The sequence below is a fragment of the Aegilops tauschii genome, chromosome 7 (assembly GCF_002575655.3).
Source record: "Aegilops tauschii subsp. strangulata cultivar AL8/78 chromosome 7, Aet v6.0, whole genome shotgun sequence".
NCBI classification, from domain to species: domain Eukaryota; kingdom Viridiplantae; phylum Streptophyta; class Magnoliopsida; order Poales; family Poaceae; genus Aegilops; species Aegilops tauschii.
This window is the reverse complement of record NC_053041.3, coordinates 201476925-201487282: the sequence shown is the minus strand read 5'-3', so window position 1 is coordinate 201487282 and position 10358 is coordinate 201476925. Positions and strand designations below refer to the sequence as shown.

The 10358-nt window shown below is 46.2% G+C and overlaps 1 protein-coding gene across 1 annotated transcript; it reads left to right on the top strand.

Moving 5' to 3' along the window:
* The first annotated feature begins 6068 nt into the window (after nt 1-6068).
* Nucleotides 6069-9139, top strand: LOC109765627 (formate dehydrogenase, mitochondrial). Its single transcript, XM_020324411.4, has 6 exons — nt 6069-6259; nt 6370-6541; nt 7261-7801; nt 7885-8009; nt 8431-8543; nt 8864-9139. Exons 1-6 carry the CDS (start codon nt 6191-6193, stop codon nt 8975-8977), a joined length of 1134 nt encoding a protein of 377 aa, XP_020180000.1. The 5' UTR covers nt 6069-6190; the 3' UTR covers nt 8978-9139.
* The last annotated feature ends 1219 nt before the right edge of the window (nt 9140-10358 follow it).

The following is a 10358-nucleotide window of genomic DNA, read 5'->3' as shown; positions in this document are numbered from 1 at the left end:
TCATGCTCATGTTGCTTAAAATTCATGATCTGAGTTCTAAGGGAAATAATTTTCGCGGGCAGAAAATACTTAGTAATAAAAGGGTCTTTGCACTTATCCCAAGAATCAATACTATTGCAAGGCAAAGAAGAAAACCAGTTTTTTTCACGATCCCGCAAAGAGAAAGGAAACAATTTCAACATCACAATATCATTGTCCACATCCTTTTTCTTTTGCATATCACACAATTCTAGGAATGTGTTTAGATGGGACGCGACATCCTCATTAGGAGTACCGAAAAATTGATCTTCCATCACAAGTTTCAACAAAGTGGCATTAATATCACAAGATTGGCACAGGAGACTACCTTGACTCGATCCTCCCCGGCAAAGACCCCATAAATTCCTTTTGAGGCGGCTTGAAACTGCGTCGGTATTTCCCCAAAGAGGAAGGATGATGCAGCATAGCTACGGTAGGTATTTCCCTCAGTTATGAAACCAAGGTATCAATCTAGTAGGAGGACCAAGCAAGACTATGTAAACGGTACCTGCACACAAAGAACAAATACTTGCAACCCGACGCGTAAGAGGGGTTGTCAATCCCTCCATGGTAAAAAGATAAATTGTTTTGTGATACATTGGATAAATAGATCTCAATAAAACGCAAAATAAAGTAAATAAATAAAAAGTGCAACAAGGTATTTTTGGGTTTTTGGAAATATAGATCTGAAAATAAATATTGCAAAAGATAGATCAGAAACCAAATATGATAAAAGATACACCTGATGGGCTGTAGATTTCACTAGTAGCTTCTCTCGAGAAATAGGACATGGTGGGTAAACAAATTACTGTTGGGCAATTGATAGTAGAACAAATAATTATGATGATATCCAAGGCATATATAGGCATCACATCCAAGATTAGTAGACCGACTCCTGCCTGCATCTACTACTATTACTCCACACATCGACCCCTATCTAGCATGTATCTAGTGTATTAAGTTCATGGAGAAACGGAGTAATGCAATAGGAACGACAACATAATTTAGACAAGATCTATTCATGTAGGAATAGACCCCAACTTGTTATCCTTAATAGCAACGATACATGCGTGCCTTGCTGCCCCTTCTATCATTAGGAAAGGGCACCACAAGATCGATGTCATCACAAAGCACCTCTTCCCATTGCAAGAAAAATCAATCTAGTTGGCCTAACTAAACCAAAGATTCGGAGAAGAAATACGAGGCCATAAATAATCATGCATATAAGAGATCAAAGAAGACTCAAATAATATTCATGGATAAAAATCTGATCATAAACTCGAACTTCATCGGATCCCAACAAATACACCGCAAAAAGTCATTACATCAAATAGATCTCCAAGAGACCATTGTATTGAGAATCAAAAAGAGGAGAAGAACCCCTCCATGATCGTGTTCCCCTTCGGCAGAGTGTCGGAATAGGGCTCTAGATTAGATCTCGTAGTTCTGGAACTTTCAGCTGCTCGAATTGTGTTTTGTCAACTCCCCTAGGGTTTCTGGAATATCTGGGAATTTATAGGGCGAAGAGGCGGTGCAGGAGACCCCCGTGGGCCCCACAACCCACCAGGGCACGCCTGGGCCTCCTGGCGCGCCCTGGTGTTTTCTGGTCCCCACGGGACTCCTTCTAGGTGCTTTCTTGGCCCCCAAGGTGTCTTCTGGTCCAAAAAAATCTCCAAAAAGTTTCGCTGCGTTTGGACTCCGTTTGATAAGGATATTCTGTGAAGTAAAAAACAAGCAAAAATAGCAACTGGCACTGGGCACTATGTCAATAGGCGAGTCCCAAAAAATGATATAAAGTTGCTATAAAATGAATATAAAATATTCAAGATTGATAATATAACAGCATGGAAGAAGCAAAAATTATAGATACGTGGGAGACGTATCAGCCCTCTGTAAAACTTTCATGTGTAAAACTTTTCTCTTCTTCTTAGAAAGTGCGTGTAACAGATGCTTTGGCATTTCGAATTGTACGGATATACGTCTTGAGGTCATGGGAAATAAAGACCACCTTCTACGGTCCTCTTGCAATTACTTATATTGCACTGTTTTCCGCTCTTCGACTAGTTCGACACACATTTTTTCTAAGATGCAATTGGCTAATAGACCGGGGGCTCGTCCATAATACTCGCCCTATGCATCAAAGTCCGGCACTATCTTTTCTCTACATGTTCGGCATCTCAGATATTGCATTATATGAATCGGTTCCGAATTATGTCTTGGGTCAATAGTTGGGTTGCCTGGCTCCTGTGCTTACCTTCTTATGTTCCGCATGTTCGACTAAGAAGGTAAAGGGAGAACCACTGCGATTGTACTTCTGGCTAGCCTGGTTAAGTACCACAGTGGAGAAAGCCGAAAATTGACTGTCATAATAACCGAGAACTGGTCGGCGATCCGATGACAAGTGTCAAACTCAAAATCGATAGCAATTACCCCGTATTATACGAAGGGTTTGTCTTTGGACAAAACCACGTGATAAAGGTATATACCTCGACTCTCCCGAACATCACAGAACAATGGGGGCTAGTCACTAGCCCTCTTGATAACCCACAAGTATAGGGGATCGCAACAGTTTTTGAGGGTAGAGTATTCAACCCAAATTTATTGATTCGACACAAGGGGAGCCAAAGAATATTTGTAAGTAGTAGCAGTTGAGTTGTCAATTCAACCACACCTGGAGATTAAATATCTACAACAAAGTGATCAGTAGCATAGTAGTATGATAGTTTGATAGTGATAGCAATAATAACAGTAACAGTAGTAGCAATGATTTTGTAGCAGTTGTAATAGTAGCAGCAACAGTAGTAAGTTAGCAAGAACAATATGTGAAAAGCTCGTTGGCATGGATGATGCTCGGGCAATAGAGGCCCAATGTCCAAAAGATGTAATTTATCAATGAGCGTACTATCATGTATCCGATGATAGTCAAACCTTTGTGCTTTATGATGCGATTGTTTTGCGTGGTATATCATGCTTTGTTTGTTTATTTTGACTCCTGTACGGCCGTTTTAATCTGAAAGTTACCAGTCGTCGGCTTCACCCCCCTTGTAGATGCTACAAGGGGTGTTTCTACCTCCACACTTTGACCCTTAGCCCAATTCTCGGTGCCCGGAGGCGGTAGTGTGTAAGTGAAACGAGCCAATAAGACTATGTGGCTTTAGTGCTTTCACTTAGCCATAGGAGCTTGACTGCGGGGGCTAATGACTAGCCCCCAGTGTTTTGTGATGTTCGGGTGTGCCGAGTTGAACCATTGTCACTTGGTTTGTGTGAATACAAACCCTTCGTATAACACGACATAACCTCCATCGATTTTTAGTTTAACACTTGCCATCGGATTGCCGACCAGTTCTCGCAATCAGTTTTTGGTTTTCTCCACTGAGGTACTTAACCAGGCGAGCTGGAAGTACAATCACAGTGGTTCTTCCTTTACCCTCCTAGCCGAACATGCGGAACTTAAGAGGGTAAACATAGGAGCCGGGCAACCCAACTATTGACCCAAGACATAATTCGGAACCGATTCATATAATGCAATATCCGAGACGCCGAGCACATGAGATAGAAAATAGTGCTGGAATGATGCTCGGGCGAGTTTTATAGTCGAGCCCCTGGTCTATTAGCCAATCACATATACAGAAAACATGTATCGAACTAGTTTGTTTTGGCGTCAAAGAGCGGGAAGAGCTATGCAACATACATGACTGCAATGGGATCATGAAGAATGGTCTTTATTTCTGATGAACTCGTGACATCTAATCGTACAATCCGAACTGCTGAAGCAACTGTTATAGATACTTTGCTTGAAAATAAACTTTACAGAGGCACATGTGCTCTCAATTATTCCCCGGTACCCCATCAAATTTGCACGTGTGTTTACATTGGCACATCTTGTTAGTTTTCCATATGAAAGTTGTTATTGTTTTTACAAGATATAAAGTTCAGAGTTCTTATTCGGGTTAAGACTGCTGGTGAACCACGCGGCCAAGATGACATCATCCACCGATCTCCCAGTCATGGACGTCTCTTAGATGATGCCCCCAAGGAAGAGAAAAGATGTGATCGATCTGAGGTTTCCCTCCAGAGCCAAAGCCATGGGAAGGAGGGACACACCTCCATTACGACGCTTCCAAGAAAGGTCGCGACACCCGTGGGCACCGCCGGCGATGGGTTCGATGAGGATTAGAGCAGGGATTTCTCTCGAAGATGCGTGCCACCCCCGACCGCCGCCCACCAACCACCACCCTGTCGAGAGAAAACTCAAACCGGATGCGGGATCCCTCGATCCAACGCAACTAGACACGCACCACCACCCTGCCATAACCGTCGTCCACCACCGTAGCAACCAACTCATGCATCGCAAGGAGCAGCACCCAGATCGAAGAATTAGCCCGCACAAGATCCAGACCGAAGCCACCCGAGCGAGTCGTAGAGAAGCTAGCGGGACTGCCACCCGCAACACACCTCGCGCTCCAGAGTTGTCGCGCCTTCCATGGCCAGCCAGCCGCCGCCGTGCCCAACCGTCAATCCGCGCCCCACGCGCACATCCGGAGTCGAGCGCTGCCACACCCACCTCGCCACGCACGTCGTCCACGCAAAGGCCATGTTGGGAGCTCTGATCGAGGCCGTCGCCCGAGCGGCCTATCGCACCATGCCGCGCCTCAGGACACGCGCACCGCTGCCCATAGAAGACCGGATATCCCCACCCCCTTTGGGAGCGAGGCTCGCCGCTACCGCGGCAGGGGCCAGCGACAACAGCGGAGGGGGGAGACGACGGGGGGAGGGCCGTCAGTGAGTCGCTAGGTTTCCCGCACACCACTCGAGCTAGGCGACACAGGGGTCAGGTGGGGAAGGGATGTCCATGCAAAAATATTCAAAGCATCACTCAAAGTAATTCCTTAGAGCATATCCAATAGATGATGTATATTTCGTGATGTAAAAGTGCTAGATGTAATATTCACATCACCAAAAAGTGTGTTTTACATCACCAAAAGCACCCAACTCCAACAGATGATGTAAAACTAGTGCTCCAACAGATGATGTAAAACTAGTGCCCCAACACGCGACGGTGCGGCGGTGGCTAAGCGGGTGAGCTCAAAATCGCGCGGTGACCGAGCGGATTCGAGGCGTGGGGCTCCCTGCCGGCGGCGCCGAGGGAGGGAGGGTAAGGAAGCCGGATGCTGGAGGACAACGACGGAGGAGCTCAAATCAAGCAGCAGCGAAAAAACGGTGGATGCAGTGATTTGCAGTCAGCGGAAAAGTGGCGGAACCGGCGGCGGCGGGGGTGGGGAGGCCGGATCTGGCGACGTGGTGCAGAGGGACGCAAGGAGCTGGCCGCGCCGCGCGGAGGGGGGGCGGGGGAGGAACCAACGGATGGGCATTTACGGGTGGCTTTCAATTTTACATCTAGGGTGGTCAGGTGATGTATATTTGCATCACTTGGTGATGCATTTTACATCCGATGTAAATCCAGATGTAATAAAATACATATCTACATCATTCGATTGAAGAGTTTTTTTAGTCTAAATGATGCATATTTCGGTTATTTTATCTACATCATCTATTGGTGATGGAACTCTGAAGAGATGAAAACCAAAGCTAATGAATTTAAAAAGGAGTTTGTGCTCCCAACCACCACTCCCCCGCTTGAAGATCATGCACGCATGACTCACACAAACATTCGTCGAGGTGGCAAGAAATGTGCGTTCCTAGCGCCAGCAGTGGTCCGGTTCATTGATCCTTCACCACCTTCTCTCCCCACCGGCCGCTAGCTAGCCACGGCACAGATCACGGCATCTTCTCGCCCACTTTTCGACTGGACAACTACTTGGCACTTTCATCGGCGCAGTCCTTTTCCTACCAGAACAAAAGCCAAAACAAACCACTGCGCACGCGACACACAGACACGTGGGGCATCACCGAAAGGCGGGCCCACAGGTCATGCATGCCCTCACGCCTCCGTCCGGGACCACCTCCGCCGCGCGGCGCAGGCTCCGGTCCACGTGTGGGCGGAGGCGGTCCACCTGTCAGCGTGACGGCGTTGAGGCTTTATCTACCCGTCCCGTCCGGCCCTCACTGTGTGTGTCATCACTCCCATCGCCTCCCCTCTTTTCCTCGCTCGCCGTTCCCCGTGAAGTGATTGGCAGATTGCTTCTCCCTCCGCCGGGATCTCTCCGTCCCCATGGCCGCGATGTGTAGGGCCGCCGCGAGGCAGCTCGTCGACCGGGCCGTCGGATCCAGGGCCGCGCACGTAAGTTTTCTCGCTCGGTTTGATTCCTGCAAGTTTTGTTTACTGAAGAAGTACTACGGTCGGGATTCTGAAGAATGCCGTGTTTTGATTTCTGTCTTCCCGTTCTGCAGACGTCTGCAGGCAGCAAGAAGATCGTGGGCGTGTTCTACCAGGCTGGCGAGTACGCCGACAAGAACCCCAACTTCGTCGGCTGCGTTGAGGGCGCCCTCGGCATACGCGACTGGCTCGAGTCCAAGGGGCATCACTACATTGTCACCGACGACAAGGAGGGCTTGAACAGCGGTCGGTACCCAACATCATCCCAATTCTTCTCATGTTTTTCAATTTCCTATAATTTATTATTATTTTGTTAACGATTCTGTAATGCAATTCATGTGCTTCCCTGTGTGAACAATTTGTGAATACATTGTACTATACATCAGATACAGATCTCAAAACGCTAAACGTAGTGAAGTTGGCAGGAATGGTCAAAACCTGTATCGAACTCTTTACTGAACAGATATGTAGTAGTGTTTTACTGAACAGATATATATCAATTCTGAATTATCTGGGTTACTGTGTAGTCTATAATGCTATGAGTAATCCGACTGCCCTCTTTTTGAGCTGATGACAGCGAAGAGTAATTTTTATCTGTTCCGTGTGAAAGGGGAGATTTGCTCCTTATTTGGCTAAGCAGCGTGTTTTGATTTTTTCTAATAAGCAGCCGTGTTCTGATGAATCGATTGACAGACAATTGATGGTTTTCGTCTAGTTTATCACAATTTCCCAAACTAATTGGAGGTATCCACATCATGTGAGCTTTGCTGCAGGATCAGTTCAAAAGCTTATATATATTCCAATCTAGCTTGTATGTTTGAACCCTGTATAAGTGCTTGTATGTTTGAACCCTGTATAAGATGAAATTACTATGATACAATCTTATTATTTTATGGTTTTATATCTCTGATTATTGTTATCTGACTCTTAACTTGTGAATAAATGATTGCTGTTCTTGTCCCCAGAGCTGGAGAAGCACATTGAAGACATGCATGTTCTGATAACCACCCCATTCCACCCAGCCTATGTTACTGCCGAGAGGATCAAGAAGGCAAAGAACCTCGAGCTGCTTCTCACAGCTGGGATTGGCTCGGACCATATTGATTTGCCAGCTGCTGCTGCTGCAGGCTTGACAGTGGCTGAGGTTACTGGAAGTAACACTGTCTCTGTGGCAGAAGATGAGCTCATGCGCATCTTGATTCTGCTCAGGAACTTCTTGCCTGGCTATCAACAGGTTGTTAAAGGTGAATGGAATGTTGCAGGCATTGCCCATAGGGCTTATGATCTTGAGGGGAAGACCGTCGGAACTGTCGGGGCAGGTCGTATTGGCAGGCTCTTACTTCAGCGCCTTAAGCCCTTCAACTGCAACCTGCTCTACCATGACAGACTTCAGATCAACCCAGAGCTTGAGAAAGAAATTGGGGCGAAATTTGAAGAGGACCTGGATGCTATGCTTCCAAAGTGTGATGTCATTGTGATCAACACACCTCTTACTGAGAAAACTAGGTTTCTATTCATCACACTCGGTTCTTTTCCATTATCTTCTAGTAATATACAGTTCTCTAAATTCTGTTTGGTCCTTTCTTCAGAGGCATGTTCAACAAAGAAAAGATTGCAAAGATGAAGAAAGGTGTAATCATCGTGAATAACGCTCGGGGAGCAATCATGGATACCCAGGCAGTTGCTGATGCTTGCTCCAGCGGTCACATTGCTGGTACAATTCTTTCACTTAATCAGTCTATCTTAAGCACCAGTATGCTGCAGGATGTGTATCTAACTCTTGCTGTTGGGGTCTATGAAATACATCGTTTTATTTAGTCTGTCATACTTTGCATTTATCTGGGGTAATATGATAAAATTTCGAAATCAATATAACATAATGCAGTAATGTCAGGTACTCAATAATGCCAGTTTGTAGCTAATTATTTCTTAGTGTTGACAGAAAACAAAGGTTGATCTATGCCTCTGTAAATTCTGTTCAATCCTATTTCTTGCCATGGCACTTGTTTCTTGATGGCTGTTACTATTGTGTCCTATTGAATTGTGTCCAAGATTAGGAGAATGATGCAGTACCTTATATCTCTATCTTGGGGATTATTTCCTTTTACTCAAAGTACATCATTCCTGATTTTCAGGATATGGAGGTGATGTCTGGTTCCCCCAACCCGCACCCAAGGATCACCCATGGCGCTACATGCCTAATCACGCAATGACCCCTCACATCTCTGGAACTACAATTGATGCACAGGTTTGCTTCTGTGTTTTTATCTCAGCATAGGCCCTACCCAGCCATATGCTTTTAACAAAACTATGGACGAATTCTAAGTAGTCACTAGTCAGTTATTCCGAATGGATTCTGCATATGGTAACTTGTGTTTTCCTTTCCTTCATAAGTGGAGAAGCAAGGAATAATCTATATCAAGAGCAATGTACATACAACTAAGACAGTGGGGCAACCTTAACCATCACACATACGCAGCCTAGATCAGTTTATGCCTGTTTGTCCATTGCCGCGCTTTGCTACCGACTGACCAGCCGTGTTTCTGATGTGGATGGCAATTGCTGCAGCTGAGGTACGCGGCTGGAGTGAAGGACATGTTGGATAGGTACTTCAAGGGCGAGGACTTCCCCGCGGAGAACTACATCGTCAAGGAAGGCGAGCTGGCCAGCCAGTACAAGTAGAGGTAGTAACCCAACCCTCGGCGCTGCATGGTAACATATCTGAAGCGAGGTGCGAGAGAACAAACCATTGTGTTGTTGTATGAGTGTTCTCATAGAACGGAAATAATGGATGTCTGCCTGGGATTGCGACCATGGCAGTGAATAAAAAAGCTTTGGGATCAAGCTATCTGATTGTGATGTGTGTACTGCTAGTTTTTCTTTTTACTTACTTTTGTGTCTAGAGCATCTATAACCGGACACCGTATCTGCCCCAAATGCCGGCCGGGCTGCCCGGTCACTAACCGGACACAAAATTGCCACCCAACCGGACATGGCAAATCCAGCCCAAACGCACGGACTGGCCGGCAACTCCCATATCCCACCCTATATGGTGATATCTGGACGCACCTACCACGTCGGATTTGGCCCACTATGGCCCATCCGATCCCACATATATTCAACTCTATCCGCACTCCGGACGAAACCTTAGCTGCACTCCACTCCACATCACTCACTTCCCACAGTATCCAATCTCCTCTTCGGCGAGTTTCGGCCTAGTTCTTCATGGAGGGCACTCGATCCAGCTTCGAGATGTCTGGATCCGAGGACTGGGTGCTCATCCCTTCTAGTCCCGGGGAGTAGATGGCTGTCCTCACTGCTCTCCAACGCTCCCGGGAGGAGTGTCCTCCTGCAGTCTTCATCGATCCGGAGGGATTCCATTGGGCGCTAGGATTTCGTTGATGGAGCGTCATGAGCTTAGACCGCTTTAACCCTTTTGTTTGCGCTTCAAGTGCCAAAGTTTAGAGTTGAAGATGGAAGATAGTCTCCTCAAGGTTGGCGATGAGGGCGATTAAGCCTCGAGAGTGGTTTTTGTATCCACAACTATCTTCTTCTCTATCTGCATAAAACGTGCACGCAAAAGGTGAGGTGAATAAGCAAAGCATTCGCATGTTATACCTCGAGTTTCCTGGTGTGTTCTTCAATTTTGCTAGGATGTGCTTTCCGAAAGACGTCAGGGTCGGCAAGTACTTTTTGTGTCCACAGTCCACCCTGGTTTTTTTTAGCCTTAGAGGTTACCAGTGGTGGCGTCTAAAAGTGCACGCCATTGCTAGGGGGTGTAAGAGCATGGTTAATAGTACAACTAGCTATAAACCACCGTCAGGTCACATAAAGCCTTCACCCACATAGTAGGTTGGCTATTACGTTGGCTGTTAGACTGACTCTAATAGATACTTAGACGTTTAATACTTGCATGTGTATATCACCTATGGTGATCCAGTGTAAGCTACATCTTTGTGGCCATTTCAATCAGCATATATATGCCATTCACGAAACTGATTAATATTCAAGCAACTGATTAATAAGCAAGCAACAAACTGTGACGCCCGAATATTTAAGCTAC

Excerpts from the sequence above, each read along its gene's own strand:
- LOC109765627 (XM_020324411.4), top strand. The coding sequence starts at position 6,191 with ATGGCCGCGATGTGTAGGGCCGCCGCGAGGCAGCTCGTCGACCGGGCC. Across the intron at positions 6,260-6,369 it reads TCGGATCCAGGGCCGCGCAC|ACGTCTGCAGGCAGCAAGAA; the intron begins GTAAGTTTTCTC and ends CCCGTTCTGCAG. Across the intron at positions 7,802-7,884 it reads CCTCTTACTGAGAAAACTAG|AGGCATGTTCAACAAAGAAA; the intron begins GTTTCTATTCAT and ends TCCTTTCTTCAG.